Below are 21,322 nucleotides of genomic sequence, written 5' to 3'. Positions count from 1 at the left end.
GTTCAAATAAATAGTAATGCCTAATTAGTTTCACTGTCTCTATAAGAAGTGAATTTGAATGTTACTGAATAGGTAACATTCTTACTGAATTCCAAGATCAGGGTCAGCTTCAAGGACTTTCTAGGAACCATTGGAACACTGGCAAAGGCTTAGCTATATGTCAAAATCAATCCTTAATGGCACTTATACTAAAACAATATTGAAAGAGAGCACACGGATTCATACACCAGATTAACGCGGGGACAGGGTTTGAGTATATGGGCTATGGGAATGCCAAGGTTTCAGGAGACTAAGATTCCGTGAAAGGCTTTGCCTCGTGACTGCTTCCAGGCTTTCATGCCTATCATGTTTGTCACTACTGGAGTGTATGTAGCAGAACAGGGAATGGATTACCAGGGAGATGAAGCAGGGAATGGAACTCCAGGTGGATGGTACAGGGAATGGAACACCAGTGTAAGTATGCACTGGTCAGTGTCTAGATATGCATGCTGGGGACCAGTGTCACTTGAGGATGAGTCAGTTAAACTGCTCAGCCACCTTCTTATTCACTTTTGAGGTGATACTTCTTTTCCAATGTTGCTGGGCACCATTGAGTTCTGTGTCCTTCTCTGCTAGGAGGAAACCAAACACATTATATCTAATAGTGTGTCTCCTCTGTGGTGGGGAAGAAGGCAGGGGTGGGGTGGGTATTGTCCAGGAACACTCAGAACTCTGGTGTCTCCAGCTGGAGTTGCAGAGTCTAGAGGCAGGACTGTTCTCAGCTTTAGCACGGGAGAGCAATGGAGATGAAGCTTCCATGCGGCACCAGAGAAGCACCTCCAAGCAAGGGCTCCTGAGGTGGCAGAACCACAGGTGGGTGGTGATAGGAGGTGGGGAGGGGTTGTGGGAAGAACAGTTATTTTTCAGGCTGAGCAGGAACTGTGTTCCCATCAGACAGGTGTTGTAGGAAATATCTAATCTCAATCATGTGTTTATACAATGCCATTGATCATCCAGGTCCCTGATAAAAGACACACAACTTTAATTGTTGTAATAAGCCTTAATCAGCACTAGAGCAGGGAACATATCTGCCCTCTATGCTTTAGAATCTATTTCCCCCGCATTAACACCATTTAATAATTTGTCATGTTCCATTTTGGCAGCTCCTAAATCCAATTGGCTAGTCCCCCATGACCATATTTTTATGACTCAACTACTCTATGGTGGCATCTTCCTCTGTCCACCTTCTTCTCTCTCCTTATGGTCTCCTCACACCCCCAGCCCTGGAACCCAAGAGCCCTGCCTCTCTCCTCTGCCCAATTGCTGGCTTTAGGCATCCATATTTACCAATAAGGGATTACTTGGGAGCAAGGTTATATAAGGTCTCCTGGGCATGTGCACACTCTCTCATCTCTAGGGCCAATTGGGGGCCAGTATTTACCATTACAGTATAAGCAAACGATCAGACAGACACTGGTAATGGAAGGGCTTCCTGCATTGTGGCCCTGAGTTTTCCCTGAAGTGAACTTGAGGTTGCTCAGGTCATCGCCTGGGGGTTTTTGGTCCATGGCCTGCTGCAAGATCACTGAAGTTCTGGATCTTGCAGGTAGAAAGTAAAAACAGACTGTTTGTTGTTGCATGGCAAAGTAGTGATAAATGAAAAGTGAGAGGAAAGATAATGTCATCATTTGATAGATCTGAAAGGGTGTGTGTGCAATCTGAATTCACTCACTATCAAAAGTGAACTCCCAGGGCCCGGGAGATGGCTCACTTGGTAAAGGGCTTGCTGCACAAGCATGAGTTTGGATCCCCAGGACCTGTACAAAAATCTGGGCACAGAGGCATGTTCCCGTACCCAGGGGTAGGAAGGCAGAGATGGGTAGATTCCCAGGGCTTGTCAAATTGGTTCCAGTCACTGGCTCAAATGTGAGATTCTGTCTCAAAAAAAAGAAAAAGTGTACTACTCAGCTATTAAAAAGAATGAATTTATGAAATTCCTAGCCAAATGGATGGATCTGGAGGGCATCATCCTGAGTGAGGTAACACATTCACAAAGGAACTCACACAATATGTACTCACTGATAAGTGGATATTAGCCCAAAACCTAGGATACCCAAGATATAAGATACAATTTCCTAAACACATGAAACTCAAAAAAAATGAAGACTGAAGTGTGGACACTATGCCCCTCCTTAGAAGTGGGAACAAAACACCCTTGGAAGGAGTTACAGAGACAAAGTTTGGAGCTGAGATGAAAGGATGGACCATGTAGAGACTGCCATATCCAGGGATCCACCCCATAATCAGCATCCAAACGCTGACACCATTGCATACACTAGCAAGATTTTATCGAAAGGACCCAGATGTAGCTGTCTCTTATGAGACTATGCCGGGGCCTAGCAAACACAGAAGTGGATGCTCACAGTCAGCTAATGGATGGATCACAGGGCTCCCAATGGAGGAGCTAGAGAAAGTACCCAAGGAGCTAAAGGGATCTGCAACCCTATAGGTGGAACAACATTATGAAGTAACCAGTACCCCGGAGCTCTTGACTCTAGCTGCATATGTATCAAAAGATGGCCTAGTCGACCATCACTGGAAAGAGAGGTCCATTGGACACGCAAACTTTATATGCCCCAGTACAGAGGAATTCCAGGGCCAAAAAGGGGGAGTGGGTGGGTAGGGGAGTGGGGGTGGGTGGCTATGGGGGACTTTTGGTATAGCATTGGAAATGTAAATGAGCTAAATACCTAATAAAAAATGGAAAAGAAAAAAAAAGGTGGAAAATGATTGAAGAAGATAGCCCATGCCAGCCTTTGGTCACTAAGTGTGTGGATACATATGCACTCAGGAACAAGTGGACACAACCCATAGGCACAAATTCATTAATTAAAAAAAAAATGACCTTTTCTTTTGTAAAAACTCAAATAAGAAACTTTCAAAACCCAATAAAGGTTATTTATAACAAAATATGCAACATGGGGTAGAGAGATGGTTCAGTCCTTAAGAACTGGAATTCGGTTCCTAACATCCTTTTCAGCTGTCTTACACCTGCCTGTAACCCCAGCTTGTTGGGATGTGATAGCTTCTGGACTTTGGGGTACCTGCACATACATGCACATAATCTTACATACATACATGCATGTATACATGCATGCATAACCTTAAAATAAATCTTAAAAATAAATAAAAACCATTATATTTACCTGCACAGCACTGAAATATTTCCTTGTATGATGAGAAAGGATGTCATTTCCTTCTGCTATTCAACATGGTACTGGAGACATTTACGAGGTGATACTTGTAACAGGAGAGAAAGAAAGGCTTAGGGATTGATAAGGAAGAAACAATAGTTATTGTTTTCCTATAAGATATCTGTTGTATAGGAAATCTGAAATTACCTGCAGATAATGAACAACAGAATATTTTTGCTAGCTATAAAGTCTATAGGAAAACCGGTGTGTTTCTCCATGTGCACGCATCAAACAATATGAAACTGAAATTTAAAAAGGAGCCAGGCAGTTGCAGTGCATGCCTTTAATCTCAGCACTTAGGAAGCAGAGGCAGTCAGATCTCTGTGAGTTCAAGGCCAGCCTGGTCTACAGAATGAGTTCCAGGACATCCAGGGCTACACAGAGAAACCCTGTCTTGGAAAAGTAGTCCTCCGTGCTCTGACTCTCCATGGCACACCCATTGTGATTGTGCTAACAGGTAGGCTGAACCCGAGTTCTAAAGCTGTTTTGCTGTTCCTCTGGCATGGTTCCAGACAGTGGACTACATGAGACCCAATCTCAAAACCCACCACCACCACCACCACCACCACCAGCAGCACTGGCAAATATTTCCTTTTCCTATGAATGACCACCACCACCACCAGCACTCGCAAATATTTCCTTTTCCTATGAATGATGATTATGGTAGATGTTAGGATTTTTTTAAGAGAAATATATAATTTACAGGAAAGATACAAGCTGAAAACTAACACCCAACATCACCTCTTAGAATATGGAACAATATGGGTAGACCACACTGAATATTTGTCTTTTAGGGCCCACTAATCTCAGAATTACCCTGTAATAAGATGCTGTATCTACATAGGGCATCTTGCCAAGAGGAAAGTTTGTGCCTCACTGGGCTTTCCCCATAAAAGGACCAAAGTCTCACACATGCAGGAGCCTCAGCAGAGAAAGGTTCCTGCCATTACTCAGCTAGCAACTCTCAGCTCCTGCCTGGTGCAGAGGGAAGGTGACTGCTGTTTGTGGAATATGGAGGTGGGGGTAGTGGTGTGAGAGAATTTTGGCTCAAGTCACAGGTAAATCCAGAAGGTACTGAGTTTAAAACCACAAAGGGGCCGGGCGTGCTGGCGCACGCCTTTAGTCCCAGCACTCGGGAGGCAGAGGCAGGCGGATTTCTGAGTTCGAGGCCAGCCTGGTCTACAAAGTGAGGTCCAGGACAGCCAGGGCTATACAGAGAAACCCTGTCTCGAAAAACCAAAAGAAAAAAATAAAAATAAAAATAAAAATAATAAAAAAAAATAAAATAAAAACCACAAAGGGACCTTTGAGTAGTTGAAGGAGAAGCTAGGAGCTGAGACAGGAATAATGGGAAAATGTCAGAATAAAGTGACTTTCATCTTGCTTTTCTCTAGACCACCATGACCCAACTGGGATTCCTGCTGTTTATCATGGTTGCTACCAGAGGTTGCAGTGCAGGTGAGTCTTGCCTCAGGTACCCACTTTTGAAGTCACCTCTAGCTTTAGAGGCAAACCACACTAGACTGGGCTGCTCCCAGGATCTGGGTCTCTGAGGCCCAGAAATCATGCTCACCAACAATAGGATATGTCTGTGTAGCCCTGGATGTCCTAGAACTCATTCTGTGGACAGGGCTGGCTTCAAACTGAGAGATCTGCCTGCCTCAGCCTCTTGTGTGGTGCTGGACTTAAAGACATCGCAGACCAGCTGATCATGCCTTTTAAATTTTCTTTTAAATTAAAAACAATTGTATTAATTTTCCACTCATTTTATCATCCCTTCCAGCCCTTCCCAACTACGCCAAACCCCTACTCTCAGCAAAGTATGCCTCTTTTCCTTAATTGTGGATATATACTCTATATTCCTGAACATACAAATACAACCATCCCCATTGAGATGATGCCTTTGAGATGTAGGGTGGGTGCTTAATGCCTCTGGAAGAAACCGTCCTGAGGCAGTGAGATTGAGACCCTGAGTCCTGGTCCAGTCTCTGTGCCTGTCTGTGGCTCATGGGAAACATCTACAAAACTGTGTCTTTTCCCTGTCAGTTAGCAAGCTTAGCAAGAATTGTGTTCTGTCCCAATCACTCCTCAAGCTTAGGACTGTAGCTTTAGGGTTTCAGAGCCAAAATCATGGTCTAGTTTGTGCCCAGACAACATTTTCTTCAGGCCTACTCTCTACAAGAACTCAGTGGTATTTTACAAATGTATAATTCATCTTCACTACTTTTTTAGTATTTTTAAGGAAAAAGGCAAGTCCTCAAATGCTGTCTTATCTTCACAGGATAGTCTTGTGAAGTCTTTCTCAGCTTGACGTTAGGCACCAGGGAATACGGTGACTACAGCCCAGAAGGACTTGACTTGTGAACGTGGAGATTTACCCCAGAGTACTTCTGACCCCAAAGTCTGTTTCTGCCCTTCTAGGACTTTGAAGAGTCCAGGCTATTTTGCAAAGCTCTTCCTTCTATGGTCTCTTGGTCAAGTCTCTGCACTGCAGACCTCAGTACCCATGCTTCAGGCTCATTAGGCATTTCTTCTACCTGCAAAGCTGGACTTCACTTTACTCGGGACATTGAACACAGTGCTCCCCTCAGGACTTAGGACTCAGTGCTCCCCTGCTGTCAAGTCTCTTGTCTTTCTTCCTTGTGGATTCTCAGAGTGAAGCTTTCAGGTGTCACGGAAGGAGATTAGGATGAATGACAAGGGGAGCCTGGGTGTCACATAACAGTGAACCTCTGCATCTTCCCTAGCTGAAGAGAACCTGGACACCAACAGGTGGGGCAATTCTTTCTTTTCCTCTCTGCCCAGAAGCTGCAAGGAAATCAAGCAGGAGCACACAAAGGCACAAGGTGAGTGAGGAAGCATTTAAGAGTACACTGTAATCCTAAAACTTGGGAGCTGAGGGCAAAGGATTGTAAGCTCTAAGCCAGCCTGGGGAAACCCTAACTCAAAAGTGCAAACAAAACCCAGTTAGGAAATCAGGCTTTTGTCCCCTGGAACAGTTATTTTTTTGTCTATCTATCTATCTATCTATCTATCTATCTATCTATCTATCTATCTATCTATCTACCTACCTACCTACCTACCTACCTACCTACCTACCTACCTATCTATATCTGTTAATCAATCATGTATACAGTGTTCTGCACCTATGCTCGCATGCCAGAAGAGGGCACCAGATTCGATTGCAGATGGATGTGAGCCACCATGTGGTTGTAGGAATTGATCTCAGGCCCTCTGGAAGAAGAGCAAGTGCTGCTCTTTATCTTGGAAACATCTGTCCAGCTCCAGCCTTTATCATTATTTTTTGCTTTATTTTTTTAATATGGAAAATGTGCTAACATATACAAGAGTAGATAAAAATTGCTGCTTAAACCATTTTAAAGTGTTTCAGAAGTAAGAATACCGTTCACAATGGTATGGACCACCACTGTCCATCTCCAGAACATTAAATAGTAACTCTGTAGTCACCAAGCAATGCCTTCCTGTAGTCCCTGGGAACTTCTGTTCTGTTTCCTCTATCTATGAATCTGTTCATTCTTGTTACCTCATATGAGTAGTCTGCCTTATTTCAGTACTATGCTTCAAGGCTCATACATGTTCTGCAGAGTTCAGAAGAGGGGGCATCTATAGGACACTTAATTTATATAAATTATTATTAGTTACATGTTTGTGGACAGGAAGGTGTACGTGTGTGCATCCTGAAGAGGGCATCCAGTCTTCTGGAGCTGGGGGAACAGGCACTTGTACACTGACTACCGAGTATCAATGCCAGGAAGCTAAGTCAAGTCCTCTGATAGAGCAGTGCTTGCTCTTAACCGCTGACTATTTCTCCAATCCACTTCACTCTTCTTGATCTATTGGATATACAGGAATGGACACAGTACTTACTGCATATAATGTACAGCACAGTAATTTTCTTCTTCTTCTTCTTCTTCTTCTTCTTCTTCTTCTTCTTCTTCTTCTTCTTCTTCTTCTTCTTCTTCTTCTTCTTTCTTCTTCTTCTTCTTCTTCTTCTTCTTCTTCTTCTTCTTATTCTTATTCTTATTCTTATTCTTATTCTTATTCTTATTCTTCTATTTAAATAGAGAGAAATCCTTGGGTTGTTTCTGCCTTTCAGGTCTTGTGACCAGAGCTGTAAGGAACATGAATGTATGTAACTGAGTCCCTGTTCCCAGTACTTTGTACATATTAAGTGTAGTTGCTAAATCCTTTGATAATACTGTGTTTAACTTTAGGAGAAACATCACTGTCATTTTGAGTAACTCTGTTCTGCCTCAGTCAAGAAACATGGCTTAGTGAACTCAGGTGGAACCCAGTATCCCCAGAAACACATGTGGTAGGACACTCAGGGGATGAGGAATTAGCCATTTTTGTAGATCCTAGAGCCATCTGGCTTCTGGAGCTGAGATGGTAACTGAGCCTGCACAGAGGAAGACTGTGGACCGGTTCTCTCCACAGATGGTCTCTATTTCCTGCGCACGAAGAATGGTGTCATCTACCAGACCTTCTGTGACATGACCACTGCAGGTGGTGGCTGGACCCTGGTGGCTAGTGTGCATGAGAACAACATGCGTGGGAAGTGCACTGTGGGTGATCGCTGGTCCAGTCAGCAAGGCAACAGAGCTGACTACCCAGAGGGGGATGGCAACTGGGCCAACTACAACACCTTTGGGTCTGCAGAGGCTGCCACAAGTGATGACTACAAGGTTGGTGCCCTCTGTGGTCCATGCTGGGAAAGTGTGAGGATGTGAGTGTGGCTCAAGCATGCCAGGGAGAGGGCTGGAAGGTCACCCCTTGACATAGGGATGAAGAAGTGAAAAGTACTGATCCTGAATCCCAAACTCACCCATCTAGGCTCAAAGGTAAGTAGGTGGTAGTGGGACCATTATCCTTGGAACTGGGGGTATCTGAGCATGGCTGGAGCCCAGAGAAGTCAGCTCTGCTGAGCACTGTGCATATGGGTCTTTTGCTCAGTGAACTCTCCTGCACTGGTCAGGCTCATTGTTGCTTGCTTTCCAGAACCCTGGCTACTTTGACATCCAGGCTGAGAACCTGGGCATCTGGCACGTGCCCAACAAAAGCCCCCTGCACAACTGGAGGAAGAGCTCCCTGCTGAGGTACCGCACCTTCACTGGCTTCCTGCAGCACTTGGGACATAATCTGTTTGGCCTCTACAAGGTACTCAAAACAACTGGCTGAGGCTTCTTCTCATGGGTGTGGAGAGAGGCAGGTGTTTGAGGTTGGGCGCGATCTATCACCCCACAGGCTTGTGACCCATATTTCCCTAACTCTAAAGAATAATGATGGTTCTCTTAGAACATTTGAGCCAAGGAAGGCAAAGGGAAGGGATATGTAGAAAGCAGAGTAGAGGGAGGGGGAGGAGGGGGGAGGGAGAGGGGCGAGGGAGAGGGGCGAGGGGCAAGGGGCTAGGGGTGAGGGGAGAGGGGAGAGGGGAGAGGGAAGGAATCTTTCTTGTCTGGCTGGTTTGGAAACAGTCTCAGTTACTGGGCCAGTGCAATGCTTCTCCAGGCAGGGCAGCAATCATGGAAGTTCCAATGCTGTAGTCCTTACCCAGTACCTTCTTTTCTTCTTTGTAGAAGTACCCAGTGAAATACGGAGAAGGAAAGTGTTGGACTGACAATGGCCCAGCATTACCTGTGGTCTATGACTTTGGTGATGCTCGGAAGACAGCCTCTTATTACTCCCCCTCTGGCCAGAGTGAGTCTATTAATGCTCCTCTGAACTCTCTGCAGGACATGGGTGATCAATTCAGTTATGATAAGTAGCAGTCATTTACCAACCATTGCAGCCTGCTCTTCTTGTGTGAATGTTTGTGTTTTGTTTCACTTTATTCTCATGATTACCCTTGAGCTCTGAACTATAACTAACCCAGTTTACAGACCAGGAGATTGGAGCACTGAAGGTTCAGGAACTTGGCTGAGAGCACAAGGGATAAGCAGGAGAGTTGGCATTTGCACTGGGGAAGTTTAGCTCTAGAATCGACTTCTAGCAATCCTTATACCATCCAGTGCTTTCTCAGGGATAGGCCAGGTCGATGTTCATGCTGCAAAACAGCAGCAGCAGCAGCAACAGCAACAACAAAAACAAAAACAACAAAAAACCGAGAACAACAGAAACAAAATGGAGTTTGATTTCTGTTGTAAGGGGTGACTATTGTGTTATTTAATATAAATGCAAAGGTGGCTCTTACCCCTCAGAGAGGTTGAGCCTATGCTGTATAATTTCAAGCTCTTATTACTTATGGTTGGTATATAAAAGTTTAAAATGAGCAGAGTCAATATACTGGCTAGCTGCTGTGACTGTCCCTCGGAGGTCAGTGTTCTCTTCCTTTGTTTATCTTCATAGAAGCCTTCAGCAGTTTGGGGTCTTTTGAATACTAACTTCTGGGCTCTGGGGTTTGGAACAGGCTCCTCCTGGCTATGTTTGCTGGTGGGATGCTTCAGCAATGTGTCACAGAGGTGTCACATTCCACCAGTCAGTCAATTATTCTCTCTGTCTCTTTTATTCTCTCTTTCTTTCTCTTTCTTTCTTTCTTTCTTTCTTTCTTTCTTTCTTTCTTTCTTTCTTTCTTTCTTTCTTTCTCCCTTTCCTTCCTTCCTTTAATTTTTTCTCTCTTTCTTCTCTCTTCCTGCTCTCACTCCCTCCCTGCCTCCTTCTCTCTCTCTCCCTCCCTCCCCCTGTCTCTTCCTCCTTTCTTTCTTTTCAGTTTTTGAAACAGTGTTTTTATGTGTAGCTTTGGTTGTTCTGGAACTCATTCTGTAGAACAGGCTGGCCTTGAACTCTGAGATCAGCCTACCTCTGCCTTCCAAATGCTGGGACTAAAGCTGTACACCACCACCTAGCTGTAACCAGTGTTTCTAATGTGTTGAAGTAGAATCTGTGTCTTGCACTTACACTCTCTATATTGACCTTAAGACAACTATTTCTGGACCCTTTCTTAAGCGCTTTTTTTCCTTTTCTTTTCAGGGGAATTTACTGCAGGATATGTTCAGTTCAGAGTGTTTAATAATGAGAGAGCGGCCAGTGCCTTGTGTGCTGGCGTGAGGGTCACTGGATGTAATACTGAACATGTGAGTCTTTTAAAAAATACTATTTATTTTATTATTTTAAATTATGTATATACCTGTGTGTTTTTGTGTATGTATATGCATGTGTGTGCAAGTACCCTTGGAATCCCCAAGAAGGTGTTAGATTCCCTGGAAATGGAGTTATATGTGCTTGTGACATGCCTGACATAGGTGCTTGGGAACAGAACTGAGATCCTCTGCAAAAGCAGAAAGTGGTCTGAATTGTTGAGCCATTTCTCATGAGTCCTATTAGGGACCAAAGGAGTCTGTGAGTAAGACTGAGTTTTTCAGTGTGTGTTGAGCTTGGCAGATTGTCACAGTAGTGTGAGCATGTGTGTGAGCTCAGGGATCAGAACTTCTGTCTAGAAACAAATATTCAATCTGTAGAAGGCCAAAGTCAACATTACAAATTTCTAATGTACTGCTGCTGTTTGGTTAGATTTTATGATAAAACACCTGCTACATAGACCTAGAGTGACATTGTGTTTAGGAAGACCTGTAGAAGCCTTTGGGGTCTTAAGGTCAATACAGACATTGTCAATGCCTTTGGGGTTAAAGAGATAACACGTGTTGCTCTCCACCCAGGGTTTAGCTTTAGCTTTCACAGTGAAATGTATCCTTTCCAGGGCTTGTACAGATACTCATTGTGTTGAGAAGTTACTAGAAGAGGTCAGACATCTGGTAGACCTCACTCACACTATTCTCCTCCATAACACAGGAGCTTTCTCTGGTTAGAGATCAGCATATATACTGATTGTGAGGTCAGGTACACTTAGTTCCACTGCAGCTATCTGATATTTCCCTAAGCCTGGGATCATTAGATTCTCGCTGTTTGTTTGTTTGTTTGTTTGTTTGTTTGTTTGTTTTTCTAGTTTGTAGCAGAAAAGCAGAATGCCGAGAAAATCTCTGGGTAGTCAACAGTAGGAATTACCAAGAATACCAGGTTCTCTTGGAACCCAGACCTCCTCAAAGTAACAGTCTGAGAAAAGGATCCTTAGCTCCAGACAGGCAGCTCTGTTTCATGGTTTCATGGTTATCAAAGAATTCATTCTCCAGAAAGGATGTGGAAGCTTTTCTGACAAGGAGGTCCCTGTAATGGAGGGTGATGAGTATGGACGGACAGAGATAAGAAAGGGCCGGTCTCTGGGAAATCCTGGATCCTAGTCTCCTTTAAGTCATGTCAAAGATTAGGAAATGTAGTACTCACAGGCGTTAGTGTGTATTCAGCATAGCTTGCTTTGCGCATCTAGACTGTAACAATATAGGAGATATGAAACACCATGTACCTTCCTAGCACTTTGGCATTCATACAAATGTATAATTGTTTTCTGACATGTTTGAAGTGTAATAGGAATAAAAATTAAGGCGTTTGGGTATGGCTTAGTGATAAAACATTTGCCTAATGTGCAGAAGGTCCTAGGTTTTGGGTTTTAGTGACATAAAACAAAAGAAAGCAAAAAAAAAAAAAAAAGGAAAACAAAAAATTCTAGGGCTTACAATGAGAACTGGAAATGGGAGAGTACCCTGACTGCAGGAGAGACTTTTTGGTTTTGAGACAGGTCTCATATCTCAGGTTAGTCCTCAACTCGCTGTGTATTAAAGGCATGTGACAACACACCCAGTCGATAGGAATGGTAGTTTTTGAGTTGAGTCTTGGGAGAGTGTCAGAAGCTTATGATGCAGGCCAATATAGGGTGAGTGAATAGTGTGTTTAAGTTTACCCGTGTTTCAGCTGGCATGTGGTATTGAGGCAGAGCAAGCTGTGCTTTAGTTTTGGTGTATGGAGTGGATATAGAGTAGAGGTAGGAGCTGATTTAGAAAGTGTTTACAGGAACTAGATGAGGAAGAGCCTTTTACATTACCCTAGTGAGTTTGTACTGTAGATGTCAATGATGGGCACCATGAACACACAGTAAAGGGAGGACTTGCTTGATTATCTGTGTGAAACAAAGGTGACACTGATAACACAGGAGGGCAGAATTCAGTGGGGGAGTGACTAAGCACAAAGAGTGATGGTTTCCATGGTCCAAATGAAAACATAAAGTAGGGCAGTATCCATCCACATATGGGGCTAATGAACACCAATGATTGAAAATATAAGACCAATTGAATACATAGCATGGGAAGATATGTCTAGGAAAACATTACAGTTTTCACTTGGGGAGTGAATACCATTTAGAATTTTTATTATAATTAAGTTTACTTAACTGGTAACACAAAGTTATATGTTAATAAGTTACATTGTGATGGTTCGATACATGAAAAGGTCATGCAATGTATTTGCCTAATGTGCAGCCTGTATCCTCAAACATGCATTTCCTTATGGTGAAAACATTTCAACTACTTTCCTCTTATACTAGTAAATTTACGGGGTGTTTCTGTCCTACTCTATCCTGTTTAGCTCCCAAGTAAAAGACATAGAGACATTAGATTTTATTAACAAGCTGTTGGTACCATACTTGCCATTTTCTGAGCTATTCTAACCCAACTAGTCTATCAATAACCAGATAAATGGCCCAGTACTTGCCAACTGAGTCTTGCTCTGTTTCCTGCATGTCCTCAGGGCTAACTTCTCTTAGCAGTGTGCTTATGATGCATCCTGCCTCACAATGACCTCCTTCTTTCCCTCTCCATTGTCTTTCCTCTTATGGGCCTTACCTAAGATCCCTTCACTCAATTCGAAGTTCCAATTTTTCTCTCTCCTGCCCAGTCAGCAGTTCTAGCTTTTTATTTACCAATCAGAGATTGTTGGAGACCATTCTTTATACCACACTGGTTAGTACAATGCTCATGTCCAGACTGCACCTGATCTTGGGGCATAGAATTCAGCATCTAAATATACAGTGCACTAGACCAACTCCAACACTCTAGCTTTTGAATGTTGCAACAACTATCATTATCTATAACCATCCTTCTCTGCAACAGCACACTAGTATTTCTTGTTCCTATTTAACTGTAATTTAGTGCTCATTCAATCTCTTTCCTTCCCTTGTTTTTAGGATAGTGTAGCTGAACATTAGGAGGTTGAGGCATGGAATAAGCAAGTTCAAAGCCACTGAACTTGATTTATTAAGTCACAGTGTCTGCAAGAAGACAGGTTTGGAGTCAAGGAGGGATTTACACACATGCTGCTGCATGCTTTGGTCAAAGATTGATTATTTATATGACAGTGGTCCATGGGTAATATTGCCTAAGAATGCTATAGCGATTTTAGATTGTTTGAGGACACCCTATGATGTTCACACTCTGGCAGAGCAGCCAATGAATTTCTCACAATAAGTCCCGATTGCTAAGTGGCACATGGCTGTTAACTAACTCTGTTTTTTTCACCCATGTGAAACTTGAGATGCTAAAATAGCAATCCAAGTAGCAGATGAACTTAAGATCTCTAACCCAAGAAACATCAAGGCTGTAGATAAACAGTTTGAGCCATTTGTGAGTATTTGGTTAATTGGAGGCACAGGAGTAGCAAAGTATAGGGAGAGTAAAAAAATGTGTCCTACCTGGGAAGTGCCACTTAAGGAATTCATGAAGGAAATGTCTAACCAGGGAACCTGAGAACAGAGATTCAGAGAAGTTGAAGGAAAGGGAGGAAGAGACAATCACACCACTAAGGATGGGCGTTTATGGATCAAATAGATCAATGCTACCAGTGGAGAGGCTGCTGAGGTACAAAGAGTTCACTGAATTTGGCTATTATAGTGTCTTTAGACTCATTAGCTATAGCAGTCAGTCTTTTGCCTCTGTGATATATACTCAAGAGAAACAGGTTAAAGAAGAAAGTCTTATTTAGTTTCATAGATGTTAGCCTAGGGTGAATTGGTTCCTCTGTTGTTAGATCAAGGGGGAGACAGAATCATCATACAGAAAGGGCATATTAGAAGTGTGGCTTACCGAATGGTGACCAGGAAAGTGAGAGCCAGCATAAAAGGCCAGAGAAAATCATCTCCAAAAACATGCTCCTCTGTGGCTGAGGAGATAGATGACTTAGCAGGTAAAAGTCCTTGGGGTGAAAGTCTGGAGACCAAAGTTCACATCTCTAGTATCCATATGTCAGCAACACATAGTAATTCCAGTGTTCGCTAGGGAGGAATGAGCAACAGAGACAGGAGCCTCTCCAGAAGCTGGTAGATCAGCTTCACACAGTGGTGATGAGAACCAGCTCATGTAAGGTGGAAAGGCAAGGCCCAAAATCTGAAGACTGCCCTCTAACGACTGCATTGACATAGGTACATTTGTGTCATGTGGATGTGTGTGAACCCCAAATCACTTCTTTTTTTTTTCCATTTTTTATTAGGTATTTAGCTCATTTACATTTCCAATGCTATACCAAAAGTCCCCCATACCCACCCACCCCCACTCCCCTACCCACCCACTCCCCCTTTTTGGCCCTGGCGTTCCCCTGTACTGAGGCATATAAAGTTTGCGTGTCCAATGGGCCTCTCTTTCCAGTGATGGCCGACTAGGCCATCTTTTGATACATATGCAGCTAGAGTCAAGAGCTCCGGGGTACTGGTTAGTTCATAATGTTGTTCCACCTATAGGGTTGCAGATCCCTTTAGCTCCTTGGGTTCTTTCTCTAGCTCCTCCATTGGGAGACCTGTGATCCATCCATTAGCTGACTGTGAGCATCCACTTCTGTGTTTGCTAGGCCCCAGCATAGTCTCACAAGAGACAGCTACATCTGGGTCCTTTCGATAAAATCTTGCTAGTGTATGCAATGGTGTCAGCGTTTGGATGCTGATTATGGGGTGGATCCCTGGATATGGCAGTCTCTGCATGGTCCATCCTTTCATCTCAGCTCCAAACTTTGTCTCTGTAACTCCTTCCATGGGTGTTTTGTTCCCAATTCTAAGGAGGGGCATAGTGTCCACACTTCAGTCTTCATTCTTCTTGAGTTTCATGTGTTTAGCAAATTGTATCTTATATCTTGGGAATCCTAGGTTTGGGGCTAATATCCACTTATCAGTGAGTACATATTGTGTGAGTTCCTTTGTGAATGTGTTACCTCACTCAGGATGATGCCCTCCAGGTCCATCCATTTGGCTAGGAATTTCATAAATTCATTCTTTTTAATAGCTGAGTAGTACTCCATTGTGTAGATGTACCACATTTTCTGTATCCATTCCTCTGTTGAGGGGCATCTGGGTTCTTTCCAGCTTCTGGCTATTATAAATAAGGCTGCTATGAACATAGTGGAGCATGTGTCCTTCTTACCAGTTGGGGCATCTTCTGGATATATGCCCAGGGGAGGTATTGCTGGATCCTCCGGTAGTACTATGTCCAATTTTCTGAGGAACCGCCAGACTGATTTCCAGAGTGGTTGTACAAGCCTGCAATCCCACCAACAATGGAGGAGTGTTCCTCTTTCTCCACATCCACGCCAGCATCTGTTGTCAACTGAATTTTTGATCTTAGCCATTCTGACTGGTGTGAGGTGGAATCCCAGGGTTGTTTTGATTTGCATTTCCCTGATGATTAAGGATGTTGAACATTTTTTTCAGGTGCTTCTCTGCCATTCGGTATTCCTCAGGTGAGAATTCTTTGTTCAGTTCTGAGCCCCATTTTTTAATGGGATTATTCGATTTTCTGAAGTCCACCTTCTTCAGTTCTTTATATATGTTGGATATTAGTCCCCTATCTGATTTAGGATAGGTAAAGATCCTTTCCCAATCTGTTGGTGGTCTTTTTGTCTTATTGACGGTGTCTTTTGCCTTGCAGAAACTTTGGAGTTTCATTAGGTCCCATTTGTTAATTCTCGATCTTACAGCACAAGCCATTGCTGTTCTGTTCAGGAATTTTTCCCCTGTGCCCATATCTTCAAGGCTTTTCCCCACTTTCTCCTCTATAAGTTTCAGTGTCTCTGGTTTTATGTGAAGTTCCTTGATCCACTTAGATTTGACCTTAGTACAAGGAGATAAGTATGGATCGATTCGCATTCTTCTACATGATAACAACCAGTTGTGTCAGCACCAATTGTTGAAAATGCTGTCTTTCTTCCACTGGATGGTTTTAGCTCCCTTGTCAAAGATCAAGTGACCATAGGTGTGTGGGTTCATTTCTGGGTCTTCAATTCTATTCCATTGGTCTACTTGTCTGTCTCTATACCAGAACCATGCTGTTTTTATCACAATTGCTCTGTAGTAAAGCTTTAGGTCAAGCATGGTGATTCCACCAGAGGTTCTTTTATCCTTGAGAAGACTTTTTGCAATCCTAGGTTTTTTGTTATTCCAGATGAATTTGCAAATTGCTCCTTCTAATTCGTTGAAGAATTGAGTTGGAATTTTGATGGGGATTGCATTGAATCTGTAGATTGATTTTGGTAAGATAGCCATTTTTACAATGTTGATCCTGCCAATCCATGAGCATGGGAGATCTTTCCATCTTCTGAGATCTTCTTTAATTTCTTTCTTCAGAGATTTGAAGTTTTTATCATACAGATCTTTCACCTCCTTAATTAGGGTCATGCCAAGATATTTTATATTATTTGTGACTATTGAGAAGGGTGTTGTTTCCCTAATTTCTTTCTCAGCCTGTTTATTCTCTGTATAGAGAAAGGCCATTGACTTGTTTGAGTTAATTTTATATCCAGCTACTTCACCGAAGCTGTTTATCAGGTTTAGGAGTTCTCTGGTGGAATTTTTAGGGGCACTTATATATACTATCATATCATCTGCAAAAAGTGATATTTTGACTTCCTCTTTTCCAATTTGTATCCCCTTGATCTCCTTTTGTTGTCGAATTGCTCTGGCTAATACTTCAAGTACTATGTTGAAAAGGTAGGGAGAAAGTGGGCAGCCTTGTCTAGTCCCTGATTTTAGTGGGATTGCTTCCAGCTTCTCTCCATTTACTTTGATGTTGGCTACTGGTTTGCTGTAGATTGCTTTTATCATGTTTAGGTATGGGCCTTGAATTCCTGATCTTTCCAAGACTTTTATCATGAATGGGTGTTGAATCTTGTCAAATGCTTTTTCTGCATCTAATGAGATGATCATGTGGTTTTTGTCTTTGAGTTTGTTTATATAATGGATTACATTGATGGATTTTCGTATATTAAACCATCTCTGCATCCCTGGAATAAAACCTACTTGGTCAGGATGGATGATTGCTTTAATGTGTTCTTGGATTCGGTTAGCAAGAATTTTATTGAGGATTTTTGCATCGATATTCATAAGACAAATTGGTCTGAAGTTCTCTATCTTTGTTGGGTCTTTCTGTGGTTTAGGTATCAGAGTAATAGTGGCTTCCTAAAATGAGTTGGGTAGAGTACCTTCTACTTCTATTTTGTGAAATAGTTTGTGCAGAACTGGAATTAGATCTTCTTTGAAGGTCTGATAGAACTCTGCACTAAACCCGTCTGGTCCTGGGCTTTTTTTGGCTGGGAGCACTATTAATAACTGCTTCTATTTCTTTAGGTGATATGGGACTGTTTAGATGGTCAACTTGATCCTGACTCAACTTTGGTACCTGGTATCTGTCCAGAAATTTGTCCATTTCGTCCAGGTTTTCCAGTTTTGTTGAGTATAACCTTTTGTAGAAGGATCTGATGGTGTTTTGGATTTCTTCAGGATCTGTTGTTATGTCTCCCTTTTCATTTCTGATTTTGTTAATTAGGATTTTGTCCCTGTGCCCTTTAGTGAGTCTAGCTAAGGGTTTATCTATCTTGTTGATTTTCTCAAAGAACCAACTCCTCGTTTGGTTAATTCTTTGAATAGTTCTTCTTGTTTCCACTTGGTTGATTTCACCCCAGAGTTTGATTATTTCCTGCCGTCTACTCCTCTTGGGTGAATTTGCTTCCTTTTTTTCTAGAGCTTTTAGATGTGTTGTCAAGCTGCTAGTATGTGCTCTCTCCCGTTTCTTCTTGGAGGCACTCAGAGCTATGAGTTTCCCTCTTAGAAATGCTTTCATTGTGTCCCATAGGTTTGGGTAAGTTGTGGCTTCATTTTCATTAAACTCTAAAAAGTCTTTAATTTCTTTCTTTATTCCTTCCTTGACCAAGGTATCATTGAGAAGAGTGTTATTCAGTTTCCACGTGAATGTTGGCTTGCCATTATTTATGTTGTTATTGAAGATCAGTCTTAGGCCATGGTGGTCTGATAGGATACATGGGACAATTTCAATATTTTTGTATCTGTTGAGGCCTGTTTTGTGACCAATTATATGGTCAATTTTGGAGAAGGTCCCGTGAGGTGCTGAAAAGAAGGTATATCCTTTTGTTTTAGGATAAAATGTTCTGTAGATATCTGTCAGGTCCATTTGTTTCATAACTTCTGTTAGTTTCACTGTGTCCCTGTTTAGTTTTTGTTTCCACAATCTGTCCATTTTGAAAGTGGTGTGTTGAAGTCTCCCACTATTATTGTGTGAGGTGCAATGTGTGCTTTGAGCTTTACTAAAGTATCTTTAATAAATGTGGCTACCCTTGCATTTGGAGCGTAGATATTCAGAATTGAGAGTTCCTCTTGGAGGATTTTACCTTTGATGAGTATGAAGTGCCCCTCCTTGTCTTTTTTGATAACTTTGGGTTGGAAGTCGATTTTATCAGATATTAGAATGGCTACTCCAGCTTGTTTCTTCAGACCATTTGCTTGGAAAATTGTTTTCCAGCCTTTCACTCTGAGGTAGTGTCTTTCTTTTTCCCTGAGATGGTTTTCCTGTAAGCAGCAGAATGTTGGGTCCTGTTTGTGTAGCCAGTCTGTTAGTCTATGTCTTTTTATTGGGGAATTGAGTCCATTGATATTAAGAGATATTAAGGAAAAGTAATTGTTGCTTCCTTTTATTTTTGTTGTTAGAGTTGGCATTCTGTTTTTGTGGCTGTCTTCTTTTTGGTTTGTTGAGGGATTACTTTCTTGCTTGTTCTAGGGCGTGATTTCCGTCCTTGTATTGCTTCTTTTCTGTTATTATCCTTTGAAGGGCTGGATTCGTGGAAAGATATTGTGTGAATTTGTTTTTGTCGTGGAATACTTTGGTTTCTCCATCTATGGTAATTGAGAGTTTGGCCGGGTATATTAGCCTGAGCTGGCATTTGTGTTCTCTTAGTGTCTGTATAACATCTGTCCAGGCTCTTCTGGCTTTCATAGTCTCTGGTGAAAAGTCTGGTGTAATTCTGATAGGCCTTCCTTTATATGTTACTTGACCTTTCTCCCTTACTGCTTTTAATATTCTATCTTTATTTAGTGCATTTGTTGTTCTGATTATTATGTGTCGGGAGGAATTTCTTTTCTGGTCCAGTCTATTTGGAGTTCTGTAGGCTTCTTGTATGATCATAGGCATCTCTTTCTTTATGTTTGGGAAGTTTTCTTCTATTATTTTGTTGAAGATATTAGCTGGCCCTTTAAGTTGAAAATCTTCATTCTCATCAATTCCTATTATCTGTAGGTTTGGTCTTCTCATTGTTTCCTGGATTTCCTGGATGTTTTGAGTTAGGATCCTTTTGCATTTTGTATTTTCTTTGACTGTTGTGTCGATGTTCTCTATGGAATCTTCTGCACCTGAGATTCTCTCTTCCATTTCTTGTATTTTGTTGCTGATGCTCGCATCTATGGTTCCAGATCTCTTTCCTAGGGTTTCTATCTCCAGCGTTGCCTCGCTTTGGGTTTTCTTTACTGTGTCTACTTCCCTTTTTAGTTTTAGTATGGTTTTGTTCATTTCCATTACCTGTTTGGATGTGTTTTCCTGTTTTTCTTTAAGGACTTCTACCTGTTTGGCTGTGTTTTCCTGCTTTTCTTTAAGGGCCTGTAACTCTTTAGCAGTGCTCTCCTGTAATTCTTTAAGTGACTTATGAAAGTCCTTCTTGATGTCCTCTATCATCATCATGAGAAATGTTTTTAAATCTGGGTCTAGATTTTCAGTTGTGTTGGGGTGCCCAGGACTAGGTGGGGTGGGAGTGCTGCGTTCTGATGATGGTGAGTGGTCTTGATTTCTGTTAGTAGGATTCTTACGTTTGCCTTTCGCCATCTAGTAATCTCTGAAGCTAGCTGTTATAGTTGTCTCTGTTAAGAGCTTGTTCTTCAGGTGACTCTGTTAGCCTCTATAAACAGACCTGGGAGGGTAGCACTCTCCTTAGTTTCAGTGGGTAGAGTATTCTCTGCAGGAAAGCTCTCTTCTTGCAGGGAAGGTACCCAGATATCTGGTGTTCGAACCGGACTCCTGGCAGAAGTTGTGTTCCACTCACTAGAGGTCTTAGGATCCCTTGTGGAATCCTGTGTGGGCCCTTGCGGGTGTCAGGCGACTCCGCTGGCAAGATAGCCCGGGGCTCGAGTGGAGCGGAAGGGGCTTGTGCCCCAGGTCAGGCCCGGGTAGTCTGCTTCCCTATGTACTGCAGTCTCAGGTTCCACGCGATTGGCTTGGGGCTGGCGCTGTGTTCCACTCACCAGAGGTCTTAGGATCCCGTGGGGAATCCTGTGTGGGCCCTTGCGGGTGTCAGGCGACTCCGCTGGCAAGATAGCCCGGGGCTCAAGTCCCCAAATCACTTCTTTTCCTGTGACCTATATCTAAGCAGACTCCAACTGCCACAGCTCCACCACCTCCCAGTAGTCAATTCAAAGTCATGAACACACCTATGACTAACCAATTGATGTTGTAGGCAGGGTCTCCATATTCAATCTTGTTCACTGCCTCTGAATATTACTTACCCTAGGAACCCTGTCTTCAGGACACCCACTTTTGGGAGGGCACTTCATATCCCAGTCATCTCACTGTCTTACCTGTCCTGGCTTCTCCATGTTTTCCAGCACTGCATCGGTGGAGGAGGATTCTTCCCAGAAGGTAACCCCGTGCAGTGTGGAGACTTTGCGTCATTTGATTGGGATGGATATGGAACTCACAATGGGTACAGCAGTAGCCGGAAGATAACTGAAGCAGCTGTGCTTCTGTTTTATCGCTGAGAACTCTGCGGGATTGGCCCTGACTTCTCCATTGTGGGCTCCAAGGCATGAGAAACACTGACTTAGTAACTGGAATGCTAATGAGCAATAAAGCAGGATAAATCATGTTCCTTGCAAA

At 42.7% G+C, this 21,322-nt stretch overlaps 1 protein-coding gene across 2 annotated transcripts; it reads left to right on the top strand.

Moving 5' to 3' along the window:
• The first annotated feature begins 4,119 nt into the window (after positions 1 to 4,119).
• Itln1 (intelectin 1 (galactofuranose binding)) lies at positions 4,120 to 21,322 on the top strand. Of its 2 annotated transcripts, XM_006496676.1 has the most exons (9): positions 4,120 to 4,224; positions 4,628 to 4,691; positions 5,981 to 6,079; positions 7,692 to 7,939; positions 8,253 to 8,411; positions 8,831 to 8,951; positions 10,221 to 10,324; positions 15,826 to 15,854; positions 21,052 to 21,322. In XM_006496676.1, exons 2-9 carry the CDS (start codon positions 4,634 to 4,636, stop codon positions 21,170 to 21,172), a joined length of 939 nt encoding a protein of 312 aa, XP_006496739.1. In that variant the 5' UTR covers positions 4,120 to 4,224; positions 4,628 to 4,633; the 3' UTR covers positions 21,173 to 21,322. The 2 variants fall into 2 exon arrangements, with proteins under 2 accessions (XP_006496739.1, NP_034714.1); NM_010584.3 differs by lacking the exon at positions 15,826 to 15,854 and having other exon boundaries at positions 4,151 to 4,224.

This window comes from Mus musculus, chromosome 1 (assembly GCF_000001635.26).
Source record: "Mus musculus strain C57BL/6J chromosome 1, GRCm38.p6 C57BL/6J".
Classification (NCBI taxonomy): domain Eukaryota; kingdom Metazoa; phylum Chordata; class Mammalia; order Rodentia; family Muridae; genus Mus; species Mus musculus.
Note: the sequence above shows the minus strand (reverse complement) of the source record. Positions and strands in the feature narration are given on the sequence as shown.

Coding starts and splice junctions, on each gene's coding strand:
- Itln1 (NM_010584.3), top strand. CDS start 4,634: ATGACCCAACTGGGATTCCTGCTGTTTATCATGGTTGCTACCAGAGGT. Junction 4,692..5,980: donor TACCAGAGGTTGCAGTGCAG/GTGAGTCTTGCC, acceptor CATCTTCCCTAG/CTGAAGAGAACCTGGACACC. Junction 8,412..8,830: donor ATCTGTTTGGCCTCTACAAG/GTACTCAAAACA, acceptor TCTTCTTTGTAG/AAGTACCCAGTGAAATACGG.